At 61.1% G+C, this 26,212-nt stretch overlaps 2 protein-coding genes and 1 long non-coding RNA gene across 3 annotated transcripts; 1 reads left to right on the top strand and 2 right to left on the bottom strand.

Moving 5' to 3' along the window:
• Window positions 1-4,508: 4,508 nt before the first annotated feature.
• On the bottom strand, window positions 4,509-10,213 carry ADAMTSL5 (ADAMTS like 5). Its single transcript, XM_063161323.1, has 13 exons — window positions 10,167-10,213; window positions 9,599-10,097; window positions 9,051-9,102; window positions 8,814-8,985; window positions 8,353-8,413; window positions 8,176-8,284; window positions 7,962-8,089; window positions 7,761-7,878; window positions 7,275-7,358; window positions 6,536-6,699; window positions 6,191-6,443; window positions 5,870-5,941; window positions 4,509-4,822 (listed from the first exon to the last, which is right to left on the bottom strand). The coding sequence occupies exons 1-13, from the start codon at window positions 10,211-10,213 to the stop codon at window positions 4,509-4,511; spliced, it is 2,073 nt and encodes a 690-aa protein (XP_063017393.1).
• A 3,410-nt stretch (window positions 10,214-13,623) lies between these two features.
• LOC134420752 (uncharacterized) lies at window positions 13,624-14,422 on the top strand. The gene is made up of 2 exons (XR_010028412.1): window positions 13,624-13,706; window positions 14,192-14,422. It is a non-coding gene; the product is annotated as an uncharacterized LOC134420752 (long non-coding RNA).
• THOP1 (thimet oligopeptidase 1) lies at window positions 14,326-26,187 on the bottom strand. Its single transcript, XM_063161070.1, has 13 exons — window positions 26,051-26,187; window positions 25,507-25,710; window positions 21,812-21,960; window positions 21,236-21,343; window positions 20,381-20,483; window positions 20,141-20,301; window positions 19,057-19,192; window positions 18,607-18,973; window positions 18,170-18,371; window positions 17,896-18,082; window positions 17,455-17,583; window positions 17,100-17,236; window positions 14,326-16,224 (listed from the first exon to the last, which is right to left on the bottom strand). The coding sequence occupies exons 1-13, from the start codon at window positions 26,064-26,066 to the stop codon at window positions 16,069-16,071; spliced, it is 2,055 nt and encodes a 684-aa protein (XP_063017140.1). The 5' UTR covers window positions 26,067-26,187; the 3' UTR covers window positions 14,326-16,068.
• Between the last annotated feature and the right edge of the window lie 25 nt (window positions 26,188-26,212).

Below are 26,212 nucleotides of genomic sequence, written 5' to 3' on the forward strand. Positions count from 1 at the left end.
GGCGGCTCCTCCCACACCCCTGGGGACAGGGACATTGCCGGGGGGACAGAGCCCCGTGCCCTTTCCCAGGCGCAGAGGGACGAGCTGTGACGTGTCCCCAAACAGCTGCACCCGGGTGGCTTCCGGCACAGCAGAGGCAGCCGAGGCCTCCAGTCCAGCCCAGAACCCCTCCAGAGTCCCCAGCTCCTGCTCACCAGCAGATTTAGGCCTTAAAAGGGGTCCTGCACCCCCAGCCACTCTGTCCCACGGGGACTGGCACAGTGGCAGCTGTGCCCCAGCACATGGCACCGGTGGCACTGGGCACAGATGGCACAGGCCCCGTGCCAGCACCCTGGGCTGCCCCAGGACGCTGGGGAGGTGCGGTTTGTGTCCCCCCCCTCCCCAGCACTGTGTGTTTGTTCAGCTGAAGAGTTTTGGGAATTAAGGCAGAGCCAGACATTTCTCCAAAGCTTATAATGAGTGACCCGTGAGAACCTTGGCTGGACCTTCCAGAGCAGGGGGAGGAGGGAGCCACGATGGAGTTTGTCTCCAGGGGCAGGGGCTCTCCTCGGGGGCACCCCCAGGATGAGCTGGGACCCCTGCAAACACCAAGGGAGAGCCCTGGCACAGCCCCCCAGCCCAGGTCTGTAGGATGAGGGGCTGGATGCCCCCGAGCACAGCTTGTCCAGGCCTCTCCTGGAGGTGCTCCCCATCCTGGCCTAACCCTCAGTGGGCAGCTGGTGGGGCTGGAAGTGCCGCTGGATCTCGGGGCGCACGTCCTCCTGCACGGGGAGAGACAGACGGGGTAGGGGCGGGCTGTGCCAGAGTGCCTGTCCCCTTCCTGTCCCCGTGTCCCCTTCCCCATGTCCCCCATCCCCAGCCCTGTGTCCCCTTCCTGTCCCCATCCCCATGTCCTGTGTCCTTTTCCTGTCCCCATCCCCATGTCCCTGTCCCCACATCCCCTTCTCCATGTTCCCATCCCCATTCCTACATCCCCTTCCCATCCCCACATCCCTTTCCAGTCCCCTTCCCCATCCCTGCATCCCCATCCCCCCTGTCCCCATCCCCATGTCCTGTGTTATTTTCCTATCCCCATCCCCACCTCCCCTTCCTGTCCCCATCCATCCCCATGTCCCCAGCCTGTCCCTTTCCCATCTCCATCCCCAAATCCCCTGTCCCCATCCCCACACCTCCTTCTCCTTGTCCCCATCCTGTCCCCCTCCATCCCCACATCCCCTTCCCCATGTCCCCATCCCCCTGTCCCCTTTCCTGTCCCTTTCCCCATCCCATCCCCTTGTCCTACCGCCTGTCCCAGCTGCTCCAGCACCGGGATGAGGCGCAGCAGCTCCTCATCCTCAGGGTCCCCAGACCACGGTGGCACCTGGATCCAGTTGGCAGCCTGGGGAGGGGACAGGGAGAGGGTTGGACCCCGCACAGCTCCAACCAGGACACATGAATGCCCCCGGAGTGGCAGTGCCCTACCTGGGCAGGGAAGCCCTGCATGGCGTGGTCCAGGCCCACCGTCGTGGCCAGGTCTCTGCCCAGCTGGGTCAGGTCCTTCCAGTAGCAGCCCTGGGAGCAGACACAGTCCTGCTGGGAGAGGCAGTGCCTGGCAGAGAGACAGAGCCGTGGGGAGCCTGCCCTGGCACACTGGGGTGCCCAGCAGGGCACTGCCAGCGCCATCACCTGATCAGCTTCTTCCTGGGGTCCAGCACCTCCAGGAGCTTCTTGGCATAGTCCTTCTTGGCAGTGGTGTAGATGAAGATCTGGCAGAGAGAGGGTGAAGCCTTCATGGGCTGCTTGAGTCACCCCAAAACCCCTCAGGGGTCACCCCACAGCCCCGGGGGCTCTGGGTACCTCATAGGTCTTGGAAACGCTCTCCAAGAACTCCTGCACGTGTGGTCGCAGCTTCACATGGACCTGGGAGGGAACGGCAACTTGGAAAACCTCCAGCACCCCCATCCTGACAGCAAGGGGAGCCCCAAGGGGGGTTCAGCGCCCTCAGCAGGATCCCTCACCCCTCACCCACGGGATTCCAGAGCCCTTCAGCCACAAGGGGCATTGGCACCGAGGCCACACGGGGTGGCAGTGAAGAGCCACCTCAGCCACGGCCCCAAATCACAGCTCCGCACCAACCTTGTAGGAGCTGGCCTGGAAGTCCGTGGTGAAGGTGGCCGTGGCATCCTTCTGCCCGTGGGCGAGCAGCGAGGAGTAGAGCAGGGTCCCGTCCTGGGAACAGGGTCAGGAACAGGGTCAGGGTCGGCCCCAGGCCCTGCAGAGCCCCCCAGACCCCTCCCCAGCTCACCAGCTCCAGGACCAGCGTGTGCTGCGGCTTCCTCCGCCCCCTCCGTGCCCTCGCTGGGGTCAGGGCGCCAGGGCTCGGCCTGGAGGGGGAAAACAGAGGGTCAGCGCTGCTGGACCCCCACACCTATCGGGGGGTTATGGGGACCCCCCTCACACTCACAGGCTGGGGGCTGCAGGGCCAGCAGGGTCCTGATGCTCCAGCTCAGGGAGCCCTGAGAAATAGAAGCTGCCGGGGCCGGGTGGTTCTGGGGGTCCCGCAGGGTCTGTGGGGCAGGGGGGTCCCGTCAGCACATCCAGGGCAGCCTCTTATCATCCCCGGCATCACCTCATGCTCCTTCCCATTCCTCTCATCATCCCTGGCATCATTCTGTGTCCCCGCGAGCAGGGGGTCCCCTCTGTGTCCCCACGAACAGGGCAGCCCCCGTGCCCCGAGCGGGGATTTGGGGTCCCGTCAGCACATCCAGGGCAGCCCCCGTGCCCCGAGCAGGGATTTTGGGGTTCCATCAGCACATCCAGGGCAGCCCCGTGCCCCGAGCAGGGATTTCCGCGGGCACGGACGCGCTCACCGCTGTCCCCGGGGCTCCCCTCGGGTCCCCGCCGGACCAGGCGCCCCTTGCCGGGCGTGCTGGGCGAGCCGGGCACCCTCGCCCACCCCCGCGGGCCGCTCTCCCCCTCCCGGTGCCGGCTCTCGGCCCGAGCGCGAACCGCAGCCCTCGGGGTGCGGAGCCCCTGCTCCTCCCTCGGGGGCTTCTTCGTGCGTGGGGTGGCCCCCAAACCCGCCATGGCCAGGGACAATCCCCCACCGCCCACAGCCCCAAATTAACCGTGGGGCGGGGGTGGGAGGGAGGGTTTTATAGGGTGGAGGCGCCTTTACAGCCCAAATTCCACCTGGAATCACTCAGATTTTACTGGCACCAGCTGGGCTCAGCTCTGGGCTCCCCAGCTGCTCCCGCGGCTCATTTCTGGCTCCTGCTGGTGCCACCCGATGTGCCAAGGACCCTCCTGGGCTGGCAGCTGCCGAGTTTGGGGACAGTCCCCAGCCACACGAGCTGAGGGGTCTCAGCTTCCCCTGGCACTGACTCCAAGCCCACCCCAAGGGACCCCCGAGTGCCCCAGAGCCCCCCCGATCACATCCTGTCCCCACAGGGGCCCCGCGGTGGCCGCCACCAGCCCCAGGGTTGGGTTACGGCCGGGGGGGACACGCCGGGCTCCGGCGGAAGGGAGATAAGCGAGAGGGCCCCGACCCCGGCAGGCAGAGCCTGGCACGGAGCCACGGACAGACACGGCGACACGGGCTGGGGACGGCTCAGGGGCTCGGCGCGGGGACACGGAGCGACCCCCAATCGTGGGGACACACAGGGGACACCCCAAAGTGGAGGGACACAGAGGGGGCCCCCTGAAATGGGAGGGACACTGAGGAACCCCCCTCCTCATGGGGACACAGAGGGGACCCCCTGAAAAGAGAGGGACATGGAGGAGCCCCCGTGCTCATGCGGTGACAGAGGGGACCCCCCAAAGTGGAGGGGCAGGAAGGAGACCCCCGTGCTCATGGGGACACAGAGGGGACCCCCTGAAAAGTGGAGGGACACAGAGGAGTCCCCGCTCATGGGAACACAAAGGGGAGCCCCCAAAGTGGAGGGGCACGGAGGAGCGCCCCCTGCTCATGGGGACACAGAGGGACACAGAGGAGCCCCTGCTCATGGGAACAGAGAGGGGATCCCCCAAAGCAGAGGCACGGAGGAGACCCCCCCTGCTCATGGGGACACAGAAGGGACCCCCTGAAGTCATGGAGGAGCCCCCCCCTTGCTCATGGGGACACAGAGGGTCATGGAGGAGGCCCCGCTGCTCATGGGGACACAGAGGGGAGCCCCCAAAGTGGAGGGACACTGAGGAGCCCCCCTTGCCCACGGGGACACAGAGGGGACCCCCTGAAAAGAGAGGGACACAGAGGAGCCCCCCAGAAAAGGGAGGACCCCCCTGGGCCATCTCCAGCCAGCAAGGAACACGCAGCCAGCGAGGGGATAAACAATTTATTTCCTGCAAAAAAAAACCCCAATAAATTACCACCCCCCTCCACCCTCCCGCTGCCACGCGGGCCCCAAGCACGGCGCGATGAGCGGGGGGGCATCCATCGCTGGGAGGGAGGGGGGCACAGGGAGGGCTCGGTGCCCGGTGGGAGCCCCGGCGGTGCCCGGCGGTGCCCGGCGGTGCCCGCGGGGCCGGGCTCAGGGCGGCCGGGGGTGCGGGCAGTGCCGCGCCGCCTCCCGCACCAGCCGCGCCTCGCGGGCCGTCCAGGGCCGGGCGTAGCCGTCGGGGGGCAGCAGGACGCGGTTCAGGGTGTGCTCGTGGTTCACGTGGCGCCGCGCCATCAGCACGTACTCGGCTCCCTCGAGCAGCGCGGGGCAGCCGCAGGTGCTGGGCACCCACAGGTACTCGCGGGCCACCAGCGGGAAGCGCTGCCGGTACCGCGCCTGCACCGCCACCTCGTAGCGCGTCTCCCGCCCCACCGAGCGCCGAGCCAGGATCCGCCCGCGGAACACTGCGGGGGGAGGATGGGGCAGCCTGAGCGCCTTCCTGGCCCTGGCATCGCCCTGAGCCCTTTCACACCCTCTGGCATCACCCTGAGCCCTTTCCTGCCCCTGGCATCACCCTGAGCCCTTTCACACCCTCTGGCATCACCCTGAGCGCTTTCCTGCCCCTGGCATCGCCCTGAGCCCTTTCCTGGCCCTGGCATCACCCTGAGCCCTTTATTGCCCCTGGCGTCACCCTGAGTGCCTCCCTGTCCCTGGCATCATCCTGAGCTCTTTCCTGGCCCTGGCATCGCCCTGAGCCCTTTCCTGGCCCTGGCATCGCCCTGAGCCCTTTCCTGCCCCTGGCATCGCCCTGAGCCCTTTCCTGCCCCTGGCATCGCCCTGAGCCCTTTCCTGCCCCTGGCATCGCCCTGAGTGCCTTCCTGCCCCTGGCATCGCCCTGAGCCCTTTCCTGCCCCTGGCATCGCCCTGAGCCCTTTCCTGCCCCTGGCATCGCCCTGAGCCCTTTCCTGCCCCTGGCATCACCCTGAGTGCCTTCCTGCCCCTGGCATCGCCCTGAGCCCTTTCCTGGCCCTGGCATTGCCCTGAGCCCTTTCCTGGCCCTGGCATCATCCTGAGCCCTTTGTTGCCCCTGGCATCACCCTGAGCGCTTTCCTGGCCCTGGCATCACCCTGAGCCTTTCCTGGCCCTGGCATCACCCTGAGCTCTTTCCCACTCATGGCATCATCCTGAGCCTTTCCTGGCCCTGGCATCACCCTGAGCTCTTTCCCACTCATGGCATCATCCTGAGCCTTTCCTGGCCCTGGCATCACCTCAAGCTCCTTCCCATCCCTCTCATCATCCCTGGCATCGTTCTGAGCCCCTTCCCATCCCCGCATCGCCTCTGGCATCACCCTGAGCACATTCCTGTCCCCAGCACTGCCCTCAGTATCACCCCGAGCTCCTTCCCGCTCCTGGCAATGTCCTCGGCCCTGTCCCTGGCGATGTCCTTGTCCCTGTCCGGCCCCCGGGACCCTCCCGAGCCCCTCCCGAGCCCCTCCCGGCCCGGCTCTCACCGAAGTCGCTCTGGCAGAAGTGCCGGATGCGCTGCGAGCGCCCCTTGGGCGGGCGGCACCTCCCGCAGCGCCCTGCGGGGATAAAACTGCAGCAATTTAGGGGCAAAGGGGACTCCTGACCCCCAAAATCCCCCTCACACACCCTTGGGAGAGGAGGTTGAGAGTCCACACCCCAGAGAGGGTCACACGGGGCTCCTGAGAGCCCTGGCGAGGGATTTTGGGGTCACTTTTAGGGTATCCCCCCGCCAGGGCAGCCAGGATGCTCCAGCAGGGGCCTGGGGGTGCCGTGGGATGTACCTGGGGGTGCCCTCGAGGATGTACCTGCGCTATCCCCATCCTGGCTGCGGCCCGGGGGGCTCCTCGGCGGTGGCTCCGTGGCCAAGCCCCGGGGCCGCGGGGGCTCCGGGGGCCGCGGGGGCTCCGGGGGCTGCGGGGGCTCCGGGGGCGGGGGGCTGCCGGCCCCGCGGGGCTGCGGCTGCCGCAGGGCGCTCGTGTCCCCGCGGCCGAGCTGCGGGTGCCCGCGGGGCAGCCAGAACTGGTACTCGATGCCGGGGTTGGGCTCCTGCAGCAGCACCTGGAGGGGATGGGGGCACACGAGCGGGGCTGGGAGGGGCGGCGGGAACGGGGGCGGCTGCCGTCCCCAGCGCCGTGTCCGTCTGTCCTCACCATCACGTGCAGGTCCTCGAGGGTGGGTCCGGGCGCCTCCAGGCTCTCGGTGCCGTCGGGGGCCCGGTCGTAGGTCAGGAGGGTCCCGGCGGCCTCGTAGGGCCCCGGCCACGCGATGGCCCAGTCGCCGTTGAGGACGTAGCGGCCGTCGCTCGCCATCAGCGCTGCGGGACCGAGCGGCTCCGCTCAACCGAGCCCCGCACGGCCCCCGGGACCCCCGGCCCGCTCCCCTCCGGAGGCCTCTCCCGTGGGCCGGGAGCCGCGCTCGGGGCTCCGGGAATCCGCGTTCCTGCCGGATCTTGGCTCCGAGCCCGAGCCGCAGCCCCGGCCGGGTGTGCAGAGCCAGCCCCGAGCCCCCCCAGAGCCCGGCCGGGAGGGGGGAAGGGGCTCCGGCTGCATGGGAACGGGGAAAGGGGACGGGGGTGGGGATGGAGGTCCCTGTCCCGCTGCTCCAGCCCCGCGCTGGCTCCTTCCCAAAACGCGGCCGCGGCCTCTGGAAAATTGCCCCGAGCGCTTGGGAGTTCAGTGACCCCGCGATGCTCAAAACAGCATCCGAGGGAGGGAGCGGCGCGGCACGACAAGGGACAAACAAGGGACAAACATGGGGCAGCGCGGCGTGACACGGCCACCCCTGCCCTGCCCTGCCCTGCCCGCACACACAGCTGGCACCAGCCTGGGCCAACTGGGAGGCACTGGGAGGCACTGGGAGGGACTGGGATGGGGGCAGTTCGGGTCCTACCCAGGTAATTGCGGCTCTTGTCCGTCACTTTGATGTTGGTGGCCCCAGCCGGGATCTTGGTGACGTTCACATACCCCAAATATCCTGGGGGGGGATGGAGGGGGGGGCAGAGTCAGGGCAGAGCTTGGGCAGGGCCCAGGGGGCACCACGGGGGGACAGAGAGGGAGGGGACGGGCACAGAGGGGACCCGGGGCTGGGGCATTGACCCAGCTGGGCCCCACGTGCTGGGACATCAGGGACATGCGGGGACAGGGACTCTGGACACCGCTGGGGACATCACAGACCCCCCCAGGCCAGGAGTGACCCCTCTGCAATGGGTTAACCCCCCCAAGTGAAGGGACCAGAGACCCTCGGGATGGCGGACAGGGGATGGGACAATGGGGCACCCAGGCCACGCCTTGGGGACACGGGTGGGGACAGGAGGACAGGGGAGCCAAGAGCCAAAGCATTCACCCATGGAGGGGGCCGGGGCAATGGTTCATTCACCGGAGGAGGGGTCGGAGCCCTGGAACAGCCGGTGCACCAGCACACACGAGCCGTGGCCGCCGCCGCAGTGCCCGCAGGCGTCGGGGCCCGAGCCCAGGATCCCGTCACAGCCCACGCTCTGCGGGGAGCGCAGACCCCCCCTCAGCGCGGGGGTCGGGCCTGGGGGGTCCCGAGGGGGGTCCCAGTCCCGTTCACACCCACCAGGCAGCGCCCGCCGACGCACAGGTCCGGGGAGCCGGGGCTGCAGCGCGTCCCGTCCAGCACCCGGCCGAAGCTGTAGTAGAAATTGTGTCCCTCGGCCAGGCAGTTGAGGTCGCAGAGGTTTGGGGCTGCCGGAGCAGGGTGGGAAGGGGTTGGGGTGATGCCGGGGACGGCCGGGATCCCCCGGTGGTGCCGTCGGCACGGCGGGACTCACCTCCGTGGAAGGGCACCCAGCGGTAGCGGGCGGAGGTGCCCAGCACGGGCCGGTTGTCGTAGAGCGAGCACTGCATGGCCCGGAAGGGCACGGAACCGGCGGGGCAGCCCTGTGGGAGTACCGGGATGGAGCGGCCACGGGCACCGGGGACTGCCCCGTGGGTGCCGCGGCACTCACCTGGAGCGGGCAGAGCCGGTACTGCCGCGGGTCCCCCGGGCACGGCTGCTCCTCGCTGCTCCTGCGGGCACAGGGACAGCAGCGTCCCACACAGGGAACCCCCAGCTCCAAGGCTACCATGCCACCGAGCCACCACAGGGATGGTGGCACCCTGGTGGCACACAGGGAACCCCCAGCTCCAGGGCTACGATGCCACCGAGCCACCACAGGGATGGTGGCACCCTGGTCCCACACAGGGAACCCCCAGTTCCAAGGCTACCATGCCCCCGAGCCACCACAGGGATGGTGGCACCCTGGTCCCACACAGGGAACCCCCAGCTCCAGGGCTACAATGCCACCGAGCCACCACAGGGATGGTGGCACCCTGGTGGCACCAGGCCGAGGTGGTGGCAAGGCCTTGGGTGCCACATGGGGGGGTTTGGGAGCTGGGGGGGGTCAGTGCCGCCCCGTGCCCCACTCACCGCAGGCACCGCCGGCTGCGCAGGGCGACCCCGTCCCCACAGGAGCTGGAGCAGGAGCTCCAGGGTCCCCAGGACGCCCAGGTCCCCTGGGGCCGAGCAGGGGCCGGGGGCTCGGGGACCCTCGCTGGTGTCCCCAGGGCTGGGTCCTGCGTGAGGAAGGTGATGGTGAGCGCTGGGGTGGGATGAAGGAGCCCAGGGGGTGCCGTAGACCCCCTCAGTGCCCCCCAGCCCCCTCACCTGCGCCGTGCCCACCAGGCTGAGCCAGGCCAGCAGCAGCAGCCGCCAGCACCTGCGGGGCAGGGAGAGAGCCCTGAGCCCGGGGACAGGGGGGTGGCACCGGGCTGTCCCCCTGCCCAGCACGGCCACCCAGGTGGGGACAGCACCGAGACACCCCCAGGACCACAGAGAGGGGATGGGGGTGAGGGGGGCAAAGCCAGACCCCAGGGAGGGGATGTGGGGTCTGGTGCCACCAGCGGGGACAGGCGGGTGGGGGGCACGGGGTGAGTGACACGGGTTGAGGGGTCACACGGGGTGGTGACATGGGGTGGGTGACACAAGGTGGTGACATGGGGTGGGAGATGACACAGAGTGGGCGACACAGGGTGGGTGATGACACGGGGTGGGTGACACGGGGTGGGTGACAGAGGGTGAGTGACACAGGGTGGGTGACACAGAGTGGGCGACACAGGGTGGATGGTGACACGGGGTGGGTGACACAGGGTGGATGGTGACACGGGGTGGGTGACACGGGGTGGATGGTGACACGGGGTGTCCCCCCCACGTGCCCACGCAGCCCCGGCACGGGCGATGGCCCCGCCGCCCCCAGGGCCCCGCGGCGGGCGCCGGGCCGGGATCGCTGCCTGCCGGGGCAGGACCAGACCTGCTCGCCGGGGCTCCCGCGTCGCTCCCCGATCCGGATCCGGCCCCGCGGGGTGGGGGGGCAGCGGGAGGCCCCCACAGCGCCCGATCCTGCAGCCCCCCAAAAGCGCCCTGCCCGGGGCTGCGGGAGGTGCCAGGAGGGTGCCAGGAGGGTGCGGGGGTCCCATCCCCGTGTCGGGAATCCCCGGTCGGGCCGGTTCCGTCCCGTCGCGGGCAGCCCCCGGCACCCCCGGCTGTGGGTGCCCGCAGCGGGACAGGGGAAGGGCCGGGGGGTCGCGCTGCCGCCTCTCCAGGGGGGTGTTTGTATCGTCCGGACCCCGCCGAGGCTCGGGCGATGCCCGGCGGGTGATGCCCAAACCCCGCTCTGGCGCGGGGGCACCGCGTGCCTCAGTTTCCCCGCAGGAGCTGCGGGAAGGCGCGGAGTCTCGGGACAGGGGGGGTCCGCGAGGGTTAAAGCACAAACCAGGAGCTTACCCGGCAGCGTGGGGGTCCGAGCCGCCCCCACGGCCCCTCCCGGCCATGCCGCCCCTCGTCGGCCGCGTCGCGGCGGCTCCGTCCCGGCTGGGCGCGGCGGCGGCGGGGAGCGGGGGGGACCCGGGGCCAGCGGGCATCGCCTGCGCAGCTCCGGGGGGGCCGGGCGAGGCTTCCCCCCCCACCACACACACCCTCCCCGTTCGCCCGCCGTCCCTCCCCGCCGCGTTATTAATATCCAGCCCCAAAGGTGCGCCCAGCCCTCCCCGGCCGCCCGTTAACCCTTGGGGGCCCGGAGCTCCGGCGGTCGGGCTGGGGGGGGGGGGGTGGTGGCGTCCTGGGGCCTGTAAAACAACATCGGCGTCCCCCCGGGACCCCCCCAGCCTCAGAGGAGGAGGGGAGGAGGCGCCAGGAGCTCCCTGCACGGTCGGACCCCGATCCGGGACCCTCCGGTGCTGCGCATCCCCGAGGGCCGGGACCCCCGCGGGGGTCTCCGCTTTGTGATCGGGGTTTGGGCTGGGGGGGAACAGAGCGGTGGGTGTTGGCTGCGGGGGGAGCACGCAGCACCCCTGGCCGCCAGGGACACCCGCACCCGGAGCTGAAGGGGTTACAGTGTCCGGTGTCCCTCGGGGCGTCCCCGGTGCCGAGCAGAGCGGGCGGGATGGAGCCGGGGAGCGCAGGGGCTGAGCCCCCCCCGGGCTGGTACCTCCGGGATGAAGGCAGCGGGACGCTCTACAAGCGGGGACGGCTCCTGGGAGAGGTAAATCCCCCGAACTGCCCCCCCTGAGCTGCCCCCAGCGCCCCCTCCCCACTGGGCACCATGGGGGGATCACACACCCGCACCCCCCGAGGGTCCCGATCCATCTGGGAAAGGGGAAACTGAGGCACGGGGCTGAGCCCCAGCAGCTCCGGTCCCCGGGGCTCCGAGCCCCACACTTGGGTGGGCGCCCCAAGCCCACGGGGTCACTCGCAGGGCACCTTCGGCGGCTGCTACCAGGTGACAGAGGTGACAAGTGGCCGGCGCTACGCGGCGAAGGTGATCCCGAGAGCCCGGCTGGCTGCCGCGGGCGTGGGGGACAGGGTGAGTGCGGGGGGACACTGCCCGGGGAGAGGGGACAGTGCCCGGGGAAAGGGGACAATGCCCGGGGAGAGGGGACAGTGCCCGGGTGTCCCCACACAGCCCCTCCTGTGCCCCTCCCCGGGTGTCTGGGTGGGCTCCCGTCCCCCGGGTATGTGTCGGGGGTCCCCGAGGGTCCCTGAGGGTCTCCCCGGGGCTGCCGGGCTGCTGTCGGTGCAGGTGGAGCGGGAGCGGGAGCTGCAGTGTCGCCTGCGCCACCCGCACATCGTGCGCCTGCACGGGCACTTCGCCGACGGCGGGCACCTCTACCTGCTGCTGGAGCTGTGCAGCCGGGGGGTGAGACCTGCGCCCCGAAACCGGGCTCCTGAACCCCGAAACCGAGCCCTTCAACCCTGAAATTCTGCGCCTCAAAACTGAGTTCCTACACCCCAAAACTGAGCCCTTGAACCCCGAAACCGGGCCCTTGAACCCCGAAATTCTGCACCCCAAATCGGAGCCCTCGAACCCCAAAACTGAGCCTAAACACGCCAAAACTGAGCCCCCTCAGGCCGAGGCTTCAGCAGGGCCCTGCCTGGTGCCTTGCTCTGTCCCCAGGGCCCCCTCGCTCTGTCCCTGTCACTCTGTCCTCGTCCCATTTCATTGTCCCCATCCCTCGTCACTGTCCCAGCCACTGTCGCTCTGTCCCCAGTCTCTCCTCACTGTCTCCAGCGCTGTCGCTCTGTCCCAGTCCCTGTCACTTCATCCCCAGTTCCCCTCCATTGTCCCCAGTCCCTCCTCAGTGTCCCCAGCATTGTCCCTCTGTCCCCAGCCGCTGTCACCCTGTCCCAGCCCCTGTCCCTCTGTCCCCAGCCGCTGTCCCTCTGTCCCCAGCCGCTGTCACCCTGTCCCAGCCACTCTCACTCTGTCCCAGCGCTGTCGCCCTGTCCCAGCCGCTGTCCCTCTGTCCCCAGCCCCTGTCACCCTGTCCCAGCCCCTGTCGCCCTGTCCCAGCCGCTGTCCCTCTGTCCCAGCGCTGTCGCTCTGTCCCAGCGCTGTCCCTCTGTCCCAGCCGCTGTCCCTCTGTCCCAGCGCTGTCGCTCTGTCCCCAGTCCCTCCTCAGTTCCCCAGCCGCTGTCCCTCTGTCCCAGCACTATCACTCTGTCCCCAGCCCCTGTCCCTCTGTCCCAGCCACTGTCCCTCTGTCCCAGCCCCTGTCCCTCTGTCCCCAGCCCCTGTCCCTCTGTCCCAGCGCTGTCCCTCTGTCCGCAGTCCCTCGCCGCCATCCTGCGGGCGCGGGGCCGCCTGACGGAGCCCGAGGTTCGCTATTACCTGCGGCAGCTGCTCTCGGCCCTGCGCTACCTGCACGGCCACGGCCTCGTGCACCGGGACCTCAAACCGAGTGCGTGGGGCTGGGGGGGACCCGGGGGTGTCCCCAGGGTGGCTGGCCCGAGGGTGACACAATTCCCGTCTCTCCCCGCACAGGTAATTTCTTGGTGACGGAGAGGATGCGGGTGAAGATCGGGGACCTGGGGCTGGCTCAGCGAGCGGCACCGCCCGGGCGGCGCTGGGGGTGAGAGGGGCTTGGGGGATGCAGGGAGGGGGTTCCACCTTGTCCGTGTCCCCAAGGGTCACCTGGGCTGTCCCCAACTCAGGGCGCTCTGTGGGACACCCGCGTACCTGGCCCCGGAGGTGCTGGAGCGCAGGGGACACGCGGAGCCCGCGGATGTCTGGGCACTGGGGTGTGCCGTGTGAGAGGGGATGGGGAGATGGAAGGAGGGAGGGAGGGAGGATGCAATGAGGGGACAGGGAGGGTGGGATAAGGGGACATGGAGGGAGAGGGGAGATGGAGGGAGGATGAGGGAGAGATGGAGGGAGAATGGAAAGAAGGGAGATGGGGGGAGGATTGGGTAAGGGGAGATGGACAGAGGGAGGGAGAGGGGAGATGCAGGGAGGATGGGAGAAATTGAGAGGGCAAGGGGACATGGAGGGAGGGTGGGATGAGGGGAGATGGAGGGAGGGAGGATGGATAAGGGGACATGGAGGGAGGACAGCAGAGCTGGAAGGAGGATGGAGAGGCTGGAGGGAGGACAGAAAGGAAGAAGAGGGATGATGGAGGGAGGATGGAGAGCCTGGAGGGATGATGGAGGGAGGATCCAGAGGAATGACAGGGACACCGGAGGGAGCAAGAGGGGTGATGGAGGAAGGCTGGGACACCGGAGGGAGCAAGAGGGGTGATGGAGGAAGGCCGGGACACCGGAGGCAGCACAGGCCCGCCGCTCTCCCGCAGGTACACGGCTCTGACCGGGCACGCCCCGTTCCAGGCCCGCCACCGGCCGGAGCTGTTCCGGCGCATCCTCAGCGCTCGGTACCCGCCGCCCCCGGGGCTCTCCGGCCCTGCCCGCGCCCTCATCGCCCTCATGCTGCAGCGGGAGCCCGCGGCACGGCCCGGCCCCGCACGGCTGCTGCAGCACCCCTTCCTCACACAGGTGCGGGGCTGGGGACACCGGGGACACTGAGGGACATGGGGGGACACACAGGGACACAGCAGGACACGGCAGGACACTGAGGGACAAGGGGGCACAGAGGGACATGGGAGGATACTGAGGGACATGGGAGGACACTGAGGGGCACCTTGGGACACAGGGGACATTGAGGGACATGGGAGCACACTGAACGACACAGGAGGACACTGAGGGACACGGGGGACACTGAGCGACATAGGGGTCACTGAGGGACATGGGAGGACACTGAGGGACAAGGGGGACATTGAGGTACACAGGAGACACTGAGGGACAAGGTGGACACGGACAGACACATGGGGACACTGAGGGACATTGAGGGACACTGAGGGACATTAAGGGACATTGAAGGACATAAGGGGACATTAAAGGACACTGAGGGACATGGGAGACACTGAGAGACACGGAGGACACTGAGGGACACGGGGGAGTCACCGCCTGTCCCTCCCCAGGGTTTCACACCCCACACGCTGCCGCCCCGTGCCTGCCACTCCGTGCCCATCTTCGTGGGACAGGAGCCCCTGTGCTGGATGCTGCGGTGCTGTGTCCCTGTCACCCCTGCCCAAAGGAGCTGAGCCCCAACATCTGCGGAGGAAAACTTTTATTAGTGCTGGGAACCGTCTAAAATCCAGAAATCCAGTCATGGAAACAAGCAGGGGGTGGGACGTGACCAGAACGGACAGCACACACACACCCACACACCCACACACACACACGCGCCAGTTTGCCCTTTAAAACTGTTAACAGGAATAAAACAACCCCCCAAATCCAAACCACCAAAATAAAAAGGAGCTCTCTCTTCCCTGCCAGCCTGGGATGGGGATGGGGAGGTGCCAGGTCACCCCCACGGGGCAGTGGGGACACCAGAGAGGGGACAGAGGGAGGAAAGTGCGTGGTTTCCCTGTTCAGCTTCACTTCTCCCTCTCTCTGGAGAGAAGAGTCGGAGGAAATGCTGAAAGCTCAGTAAAACAGGACACTAAAAACACCCAGAAAACACGGAGGGGAGGGGACAAGGACAAGATGCTCGAGGTGGCCCCAGCAAGCACCAAGAAGCCGCCTCCGGACCCGCCCAGGGGGTGTCACCAGGGGGTGTCACCGACCTTCCTGTGTCACCAGCGGGGCCTGGGGGACAGAGGTGACAGCAACGACTTTGTCTGCACTGGGGGGAGCCTTGTCCCAGCGCTGGTGACAAAGGACAGGGAACAGGGAACAGCCTGCAGTGGTGGGGTGGTGGCAGTGAGCTGGGGCACTCAGCTGTCACTCGTGTCCCCACACCATGGCAGAGTGGCAGGGATGGATCCCACAGCCCTCAAATGGCCTCACACAATGCACCCGAGGCTGGGAGGGGTGGGACACAAATCCCAGGTCACCCTGAAGCTCCTCAGCTCCCAAGGAAGCCACCCCAGACAGGGGCAGGAACCTTGTGCCACAACACCCTGTGCCACGCAGGGTCCTGGGGCACACTGGGGACAGCCCGGGCTGGCTTGGGGCACGCTGGGGACAGCCTGGGGCAGGTGGCACAGCCCGGGCTGGCTGCTGCCCCTCCCCATGGCCGGCAGCTCAAGGCCTGGCACGGAGCCCAGGGGATATTCTGGATATTTTTATCCCGGCATTTGTGTTGTTTGAAGCTGTCAGCTCCGTGTTTTCAGTCATAAACACAACCCTGCCCTGTCCCAGGAGCTGACAGCAACAGCAACACCCTCAGCTGCCACAGCCTGAGCCCCTGGCATGACCCTGAGATGGGACACAGAGGCCACAGAGGTCCCCAAACCCCCTGTTCTGGAACACCTGCACTGGCCACCTCTGTCCCCCTGCCAGGCAGGAAGGTCCCTGAGGGGTTCAGGGCAGGATGTTCCAGTTCAATCCCTGTGGGTTTGGAGCTCTGGGATCTCCCCATCTTTACTGCACAGCCAAGAGGTGCCCAAAGATGGGGAGAGCAGGACTGTCCCTGCCCTGGTGACAGCTGTGTCACAAACCAAGCCAAGGTGGCAACAACAACAACACAACAACAACAACGAGGCTTCTTAAAAGAGAAGGGATTTAAAAACAAAGATTCAAGTTTGGGAACTCCTCTCCCCCTCCTCCCCGGCTCCAAACGAGGCCAAAACTCACCCTTGTGCAGAAAATCAGGTTCAAAGTTCAGCCAATTGATGGGGGTGACCCACAAAACCCTGGGGTGACAAGGGCAGGTCACCTTAGTGTCACCACATGGCCTCAGGAGGGGCTCAGAGGGGCAGCTCCAGGCAGGGGGTGTTTGGTGACAGGAACCAGGCGAGGGCAGGTGCGTGGGCAGGAGATTTTCCCCCTTGCCAGGGCCCTGCAGCACCTCTCAGGCTGAAGGCACCGAGTTGCTCTCCACCTTCAGTCCCTTGCTGGCCAGGAAGGCGTCCTGCTTGGGCTCCCTGCCCAGGAACCTCCTCAGCATGTCTGAAGCATCCACGGAGCCACCGGGATGGAGGATGCACTTCCTGTAATCCATGCCCACCTGTGGGCACACACACACACACACACACACATGGGCAGGGCTGGCACACCCACCCTGGGCATGCACACAGAACCCTGCCCCTGATACTGGGGCCCTGGAAAAATGTTAAAGATAGACTCTGAAAATGTCAGAGTTTTGCCAGATCATGGCACCTGCGTAAGCAGTATAAATAAATAAATACATAAATACATAAATAAATAAATAAATAAATGCTAATATAAAAATATAGAATAGTATTAATAATAATAATTGTACTATTAATAAAATATAAATATATAATAATATTACTAATAATAATTAGTATATATGTATATATATATGTATGTGTATATATATGTATGTACATATATGTATAAATAAATAAATAAATGTTAATATATAAATATATAATAATATTAATAATAATAATTGTACTATTAAATATAAATATATAATAATATTACTAATAATAATTTGTATATATGTATATATGTATGTGTATACATATGTATGTACATATACATATATACGTATATGTATGCATGTATACATACATATGTATATATATGTGTAAATATATATACAATTTTTAGATGTGATGATTGTTTAGTAATTAAATATAATTATTGTAAAATCATAAGAAGAATCATGAGAAACTATGTTAGAAATTTAAGGGGGGCCACGAGGAGCCATGCTTGGCTGAAATCTATATATACAATATAAGTTTAATAATTAACATTAGAATTACATAAAAATATAAAAAGATGTTCATCCCAAAATTTGGGAGGAACACGTCAGATTTGGGTTTGCACCCCTGACACCCAGAGCTCCTCAATTAAAGCACCTGCACAGAATCCTTCTGGTGGTTTTGTGTTTCTGAATGCTGCCATCCCTACCTTGCAGTTCATGATTCCCTCCTGCTTGAAGCGGGTGTGGAACATGTCCATGGAGTACACCTCGCTCCAGAGGTAGCCGTAGTACTGAGCATCATAACCCCCAGCCAGGTGGCCAAAGGTGGCTGGCATGTTTGTACCTGAGGGGACAAAAGGGGTCAAAAGGGACTCCAGTCCTCCCCATGGAAAAAAAATCCCTCCAGTGCTGTCCCCTGGCTGCTCGCACAACCCAGGGGACAACGGGAGGAACTTTCCAGCCCTGCTTTTCCCAGAGCCAGCAGAAACTGTCCCCACACGCACGGGAGGAACTCGCTGAGCTGTCACAGGGCGAGAGGGACAGGAGGGTGGCACGGCATACCTGGGGTGGCAGGGACACCCAGCACCTCCTCACAGAGCTGGGCAAACACCTCCACGGGGTCAGCCTTGGTCTGGGTGTGCAATGCCTGGTCCACCTTGGCCAGGACGATCTGGCGCAGGTTGAAGAGCCCTGTCCCCAAAAGGAGGAAGAGGAGGGAAACTGAGGTTGGGATGCTGACACTGAGGCAGGTGACAGACAGCAGGGTAAGCTGGGTGGCACCTCTTTGTCCCTCTCGTGTGCCACATCACCCCCTCTCTTCCCACATGCATGGGAAGAGAAAGCGTGATGTAGCATGTGAAAGGGACAAAGGGGTTCCTTCTCCCCATCCCCTCAGAACCCCCAGCACCACGGCAAGCAAAGAAAAGCCATTTTTGCCCCCAGCCAGGTCACTGAGTGTCCCCTTCCTGTCCCCACACCCAGGGGACATCCAATCCCTCCCACCTGTGTTTGCCTGCCGGGATTTAATGAGTTTCTCCAGCAGCTCATCCGGGATTGGGCTCCCTGTCTTGTAGTGGCTGGACATGCGCAGCAGAGGCTCCTTCTCCCACACCCAGTTCTCCAACATCTGCGACGGGGCCTCCACGAAGTCCCTCTCCACGTGTGTCCCGCTGAACATGGCAAACTCCGCCTGGGGGACACGGCCAGCTCGGAATTCCACAAAAAATAACGGGATAGGGGGAAAACCCCAAGCTGTGCCAGCGCAGGGAGGCCTCACCTGAGAGCACAGCTGGTGCATGACGTGCCCAAATTCGTGGAAATAGGTCTCCACCTCGTCGTGCTGCAGCAGGGATGGGGCGTCTGGTGTGGGCTTGGTGAAATTGGCCACCATGGCGGCCACTGAGATCTGGCGGCTGGAGTCCGGCAGGAGGCAGCCGGGCTGGAGGCCAAAGCAGGCAGCATGGCCGTACTTCCCTTCCCTGGGGAGAGACAGGAGGCTCAGGGATCCTTCCAAAAGCCACACACAGCCATGGCATCACCCGCTGTGGTGCTCAGAGGAGCCCCAAGTGAGGGCCCTTGGTGACATCCCTGCCCCAGCACACGGCGCTCCCTCCAGTCTACACAGCTGGGAGCAGGAATCTCCTCCTCCTCCTCCTTCTCCTCCTCAGGCTCTGCTCCTCCTGCTCCCACATTTCCCCTCTCCCCAGGTCTCACCGTGGGTACAGGTCCAGGTAGAACTTGCCGATGGTCTCGCCGGAGGACGCGTCCTTCACGGTGTAGAGCTGCACGTCCTCGTGCCACACCTGAGCCTTCTCCTCCAGGTGGAAGGTGAGGCCCAGCAGCTCCTGGTAGATGGCCAGGAGGCCCGTGGTGACCACCTGCATGGGGAAATACTCCTTGAGCAGGTTCTGGTCCACGCTGTACTTGGTCTCCTCCACCTGGTTCATGTAGTAGCGCATGTCCCAGGCGTTGATGCGGTTGTCGAAGTCCAGCCCGCGCTTCTCGCACTCCTTCTTCTTCAGGTCCAGGATCACAGCCCGCTCCTTCTCCCCCAGGGGCTTCAGCTTCTGGGCCAGCTCATCTGGGGAAGGCAGGCAGGGTTGGGATCAGAGATCAGAGCAGCACATCCTGCTCGGGATGTCCCTGCTCGGCCCCAGGACGTACCCAGGAACGTGGCCACCGTCTGGCTGCTCTTGGCCATGTTCATCTCCAGCACAAAGTCAGCGTGGGTGCTGAAGCCCAGCAGATTGGCCTTCTGAGCCCTCAGGTCCACCAGCTCCTTCAGGATCAAGCAGTTCTCCTGCAAGGCAGAGTGAAGTACACGTGTGGTGTTGCTGTGGGTGCCAGGAGAAGGTGAGAGATGGGAATTTGATTCCAAGTTCTCAGAAGGCTGATTTATTATTAAATAAATTATATTATACTATATTGTATTGCAATATATTATATTATATTGTATTGTATTATATTATATCGTACTATATTGTATTATATTGCAATGTATTGTACTAATTATATTATGTTATATTATGTTATATTACATTATATTATATAAAATAAAATATAATATAATATATATAATATATATAATATATTATATATATTATATTTATATAAATATATATTATTTATATAATTATATCAATATATAATATATTATATAATATAAAGAATATATATTCTAATATATATTATATAATATATAATATTACATAATATATAACATCATATGATATATATTATATACTATATACTATATACTATATACTATATATTATATATTATATATTATATATTATATATTATATATTATATATTATATAATATAATACAATATAATATAATGCAATATATAATCATATCGCATTGTATTATATTATATCATATTATATTACACTGTATTATATTATAAAATCATATACCAAAACTATACTAAAGAAAGAGAAAAAATATATCAGAAAATTAAAAAAAAAATGGTAATAAAAACCCGTGACAGACTCAGAGAGTCCGGCACAGCTGGCTGTGATGGGACATTAAATTAAAACAATTAACGTGCTTAATAAACAATTCTCTAAATCACATTCTAAAGCAGCAAAACAGAGAAGCTGAAGCTTCCCAGGAGAAGAATTTTCATATTTTATGAAAAATCCTGGCAAAGGGATTGCTCATAAAATATCACACAGGGGAGAAGGGAAGCAGTGTGGAAAGGAACACAAATCTCTCCCTGGGCGCCCTGGTCAGTCCCACCGACCTCTTTGCACCTGGAGTTGAACATCTCCTCCACCTTCCTCCTGGTCTCGGGCACGTAGCACTTCTTCAGCAGGGGGAAGTAGTGTGGGTACTTGAGGGTGACCTTCAGCTTCCCATCCTCTGTCTTCTCCAGCGAGTTCAGGAAATCCTCAGGGAGCCCCCCTGGGAAAAGAGAAGGCAGGAGCTGAGCCCTGGATTCTGCAGGAATGCTCTGGGACCATCCAGTGTGAGCCCTCCATACCCAGTTCCTCCCTGGAGAAGGGCAGGAAGGTGGTGTCCTCGTTGAGGTTCTTGTTGAAGTCGATGCACAGCACGCTCAGCTTCTTCTTGATAGCTTTGATTTTCTTCAAAATGCAAAAAAACAGGAGAGAAATCAAAGCTGGAGGGGCACTCAGGCTGTTCCCACCCTGCTGAGCTGCCCAGCTCTGAGCCAGCCCAATTAATGATGGTGCACAATTAACGGTGGTGAGCCAGCAGCCCAGAAAGGCTCCCTGGGGTCACACCTGGCAGGGCTCAGCCACCTCAGCAGGTCCTGCCTGTTCCCTGCTGCCTCAGGAGCTGCAGGTGCTGCAGTAACAACCTCCCCTCTCCTATTTCCCATTTTCTTCTGGTTTTAACCCAGTTCTGAGCTCCTCTGCTGGTGCATGGTAAGACATGGAGGCTCCTGAGCAGCTCAGCCCAACTCCAGCCCTTGGCATGTGGGGATTTGATAATTCCCCAATTCCACCTCCCCAGGAATTCCTCAACTCCCACTTTGTTAAAATCACCCTTTCAACAGAAAGGAAAAGGGGGGCCTGGAGACATCACCCAAAATCACCAGAATTGGAAGCAAAAACCCAAACCTGAGCCTCACAACCTGCCCTGAGCCCTTCCACAGCAAGGAGGAATGGATTCAGACTGGCAGGAAATAGGATTAGATGGGATTTTAGGAAAAAAATTCCTTCCTGTGAGGGTGCAGAGGCCCTGGCACAGATTTCCCAGAGGAGCTGCTCCTTCCCTGGAAGTGTCCAAGGCCAGCTTGGAGCCACCTGGGACAGTGGAAGATGGGCTTTAAGGTGCCTTCAGCCCAAACCATTCCAAGATTCTGTGCTCTCACCTCCTGTGTCTCCTCAGGGAGATGGAGCCCGTTCCTCTTCCCCAGCTTGATCAGCCTCTCCAGGTACCTCTTTGCCTCAGGCTTCAGGGAAGCACTCTCTGCTTTCTCCTGAAAAACAAAACAAATCTCCTCTCCTCAGGGAGCTGCAGGAAGCTCCCTCCCAGCGGGAGTTCTGGGACCACCAGAGACCCAGCAGCAGATGGAAAAGCCCCAGGGAAGGCTCTGGTTTGGTGCAGAGGTTCCTGTGTCACCTCGGGGCAGGGATTCCTCCCAGACTGCTTTAAACACACCACCTTTGTGCCATGTCAGCATTTTGGGGGGCATCACCACTGAGGGGGGTTGGATTTACCAACAAAGGGGTGATCAAGGCTCTGAGTGAGGGGGCAGAGCCCTCAATCCCAAATTCCCCATCCCAAACTGACTCTCCCAAAAAAAATCCCTCACTCCAGCTGTGCCACTCTGCCGTGACCCCACCGCGCTCCCTCCCCGCTCCCGCATCCTTCCTTTCTCAGCTTTGAGATGAAGGTAAAGGATCTGCTGGAATTCCAGGAGGTTCCAGCCAGGAAGGGGACACACCTGGAGCCACACGATCCTCTGGTACACGTCCTGCCTCATGCTCATCTCCACGTCAAACTCCGAGAGCTTCTTGTCGGCCTCGGTGCTGGCGGCGCGGATGGCCTTGCACGGGGACACGTGCTGGGGGAAGTCCAGCATGTTCCTACGGACTGGGGGGACAAAAAGGGACAGGGATGGTGGCTTCACGTCCCAGTGCACACCCACAGCCAGCCCCAGAGCCTTTGCCTCCCCTCACACACACACAAGGGGAGAGGTGGGATGCACATCCACCTTTCACATGCCCAGCACATCCCCATGCTGGATTCCCACCATAATCCTCCCAAAATCCACAGGAATTCTGTGCCTGTGAGCCCCCAACAGCTTTGCACAGGAGGTTTGGGGAGTTCTGTGTAGGGCTTGATGCTTCCAGCTCAAGGAACTCAAAGATTCCTGATGGCAGCAGCTCCTGCTCCCTTTGGTCCTTTCCCTGCTGCCCAGCATGTCCATCTGCTGGATTCCCACAAAAATCCTCCTAAAATCCATGGGAATTCTGTGCCTGTGAGCCCCCAACAGCTCTGCCAGCACAGGAGGTTTGGGGAGTCCTGTGCAGGGCTCGATGCTCCCTTCCAGCTACAGAATTCCATCATTCCTGATGGAAGCAGCTCCTGCTCCCTTTGGTCTTTTCCCATCACATCCACCCACTGGATTCCCACCAAAATCCTCAGGAATTCTGTGCCTGCGAGCCCCCAACAGGTCTGCCATCACAGGAGGTTTGGGGAATTTTGTGCAGGGCTCGATGCTCCCTTCCAGCTCGAGGAATTCCACGATTCCTGATGGCAACAGCATTCCCTGTCCCCTTTAAACCTCAAAGTGGGACAATCCCTTCCTACAGACACTTCCCCAAAAGCCACCACGCCCCAGGTGTGCCCTGTGCTGATGCAGTCCCGCGGAGGAAAGCGGGGAGAACATTTCCCTGCTGCCATCCCTGCAGAAGCTCCAAGAACAGCACTCCAGGTGCTCTCCAGGCACCTGGATCCCCTCCCCGGGAGAAGCTGAACAGGCAGCTCAGCCAGGGAAGTGCTGACAGCCCTGCTGAGCTGAACACTCCTCCTGCTGAGCAAGAGGAATTATTTTTTTCCCCTATTATTTTAGGAAAAAAAGAACGGGGAGAGGAGGAAGATGAGGCTGCTCCCTGTCCCAGACAGGTGGGGCAGCTCGAGCAGCCCAGGTGTCACGAGGAGGGGCCACCTGAATTGTCACGCTGCTGCAAATAAACCACCAAAACCGCACAAAAAAAATCCCAGCAGGATTTATTCTCCCAAAAAATCCCAGCAGAACTGACTCTCCCAAAAAATAACGGCAGCATTGACTCTCCCAAAAAATCCCAGTGGGATTTATTCTCCCAAAAAATCCCAGCGGGATTTATTCTCCCAAAAAATCCCAGCAGGATTTATTCTCCCAAAAAATCCCAGCAGGATTTATTCTCCCAAAAAAATCCCAGCAGGATTTATTCTCCCAAAAAATCCCACCAGGATTTATTCCCCCAAAAAAATCCCAGCAGGATTTATTCTCCAAAATATCCCAGTGGGATTTACTCTCCCAAAAAAAAATCCCAGTGGTGTTGACTCTCCCAAAAAATCAGAGTGGGATTTATTCTCCAAAAAAAATCCCAGCAGGATTTATTCTCCCAAAAAATCCCAGCGGCATTTACTCTCCCAAAAAAAATCCCAGTGGGGTTGACTCTCCCAAAAATCAGAGTGGGATTTATTCTCAAAAAAAAAATCCCAGCAGGATTTACTCTCACAAAAAATATCCCAGCAGGATTTATTCTCCCAAAAATAATCCCAACAGGATTTACTCTCCCAAAAAAACCCAGCAGGATTTATTCCCAAAAACATCCCAGCAGGAAAAAGGCCCATGGAGAGACATTTGCCCACTGCCCCAAGGAAAACTGAGGAAGGAGGTGAGAGTTTCTTGGATCTTTTCTGCTTTTGTTCCCACTGGTGACACATGAAAGCCAGGACAGCCTTGGCAAAGCAGCTGCCAAAGGGCTGCCCTTGGGTTCATTTGTTTTTCCAAATCTGTTCTTTGTGCTGGTTCCTTGCTGTATAAACATTAACTGGGAATAAAACCAACATTCTGCTGGCAGCCACAGGGAGAGAAAAGCAGGTGACAGCACAGAGCTAAAAAAAAAAAATAAAATAAAATCCAAAAATCTTAATAATCGTGGGAGGGGGTGGAAGTGACCTCAGAGCTCAGCCCTGCTGTGGGCAGGGACATCTCCCACTGCCCCAGGGGGCTCCAACCTGGCCTTGGACCCTTCCAGGGGGCAGCCAGAGCTGCTCTGGGCAAGCTCAGAGCCTCCCACTATCGTAAAATTAGGCAATACCCCTGACTCTGTGATATCAGAAGGCTAATTAATCACTTTTTTATACCATATTATTATTATTTTATATTATATTACACGACTCTAAACTGAAACTGTATAAACACTCAAAATCTCGTGGCTGTCTCCTGTCAGGAAACAGCTTGTAGAGATTGGTTAAGAAAACAAAACACACTAGAATCTAATCAAATTCTTTCAGGTAAATAATTTAACACATTCCACGTGTTCCAAAACACAGGAGCAGCAAATAAGAATTGTTTTGATCTCTGTGCTTCTCCAGCTTGAGGAATTCCATTATTCCTGATGGCAGGGATGGCACATTCCCTGCTGCCCAGCACATCCACACACTGGATTCCCACCACAATCCTCTTAAAATCCACAGGAATTCTGTGTTGTGAGTCCCCAAAAGCTCTGCCCCAGCTGTGGCAGCACAGGAGGTTTGGGGAATTTTGTGCAGGGCTCGATGCTCCCTTCCAGCTCGAGGAATTCCATGATTCCTGATGGCTCCTGCTCCCTTTGGTCCTTTCCCTGCTGCCCAGCATACCCGCCTGCTGGATTCCCACCACAATCCTCCCAAAATCCACAGGAATTCTGTGCCTGTGAGCCCTCAACAGCTTTGCACAGGAGGTTTGGGGAGTTCTGTGCAGGGCTCCATGCTCAGTTCCAGCTCGAGGAATTCCATGATTCCTGATGGCTCCTGCTCCCTTTGGTCCTTTCCCTGCTGCTCAGCATACCCACCTGCTGGTTTCCCACAAAAATCCTCCCAAATCCAGGAGAATTCTGTGTCTGTGAGCCCCCAACAGCTTTGCACAGGAGGTTTGGGGAGTTCTGTGCAGGGCTCAATGCTCCCTTCCAGCTTGAGGAATTCCACAATTCCTGATGGCAGCAGCACTCCCTGTCTCCTTTAAATCTCAAAGTGGGACAATCCCTTCCTACAGACACTTCCCCCAAAGCCACCACGCCCTGTCCTGATGCAATTCCACAGAGGAAAACAAGAACATTCACAGAATGACAGAATCACAGAAGTTCAAGACTGGAAGAGACCTCTAAGATCATCAAGTCCAGCCGATGTTCTAACTGTTCAACTAGATCATGGCAGCAAGTGCCACATCCAGTCTTTTTTTGAATTCTTCAAGGGATGATGACTCCACCACCTCACTGGGTAAATGATTCCCTGCTGCCATCCCTGCAGAAGCCCCAAGAACAGCGCTCCAGCAAAAACCTGAGACAGAGCGCATCCCGTCTGTCTGTCTGTCTGTCCAGATAATGCCAACGCCACATCCCGGCATCCATCCCAGCCCACGCCTGCCAGCAGGAACAGCCTCCCCACCTGTGTATTCCACCTCCACGTCGGCCAGAGCCTTGAGGGTGTTCTCGTAGGAGACCTCGCCGCGCTCCTGGGCTCCCACGCGGTCGTACACGAGCTTGGTGCTCTCGGTCAGCTCGGCCGCCATGGCCTCGATCTGCTCGGCCGTCAGGTCCCAGCGCAGCTGGCTGGCCAGGGGACGCGGGGCCTGGCTGTCCACGACATTCCCTGCGGGGACAGCGTTCCAGGGAGGGCCCCAGCGCTGGGGACTGCCGGTGGGATCATGTCCCGGGAGATCCGAGCCCTCCCGGGGCTGGGAAATGCTTCACCGAAACCCGACCCCGAGCCCGGCCCGGTGTCCCTGCCAAGGCTGTCCTCCTCGGGGACAGAGGTGACCTGGCGGCACAGGAGACCCTGGCTGGCCTGAGGGGCCGTCCCCGGTCCGGTCCCGCCGCCCCCGGTCCGGTCCTGCCGGCCCCGGTCCGGTCCCACCGCTGCAAAGCTCTCCCCGGTGTCCCCGGTGTCTCCGCGCTCCCCGGTGTCCCCGCGCCCCCCATCCCGCCGGTACCTGTCGGAGGGGCCATGTCGGCTGTGCCGGGGATACCGGGAGGCCCCACGCTGCTGACGAGGCCGGGAGGAAACCGGGCCGGCCCCACGCACCGAGCATGTGCCCCGACCGGAGAGGCGGGCGGGAGAGCGGGGCATGCTGGGAGCCTGGAGGACCGGGCCG

Source organism: Melospiza melodia, chromosome 7, assembly GCF_035770615.1.
Source record: "Melospiza melodia melodia isolate bMelMel2 chromosome 7, bMelMel2.pri, whole genome shotgun sequence".
NCBI classification, from domain to species: domain Eukaryota; kingdom Metazoa; phylum Chordata; class Aves; order Passeriformes; family Passerellidae; genus Melospiza; species Melospiza melodia.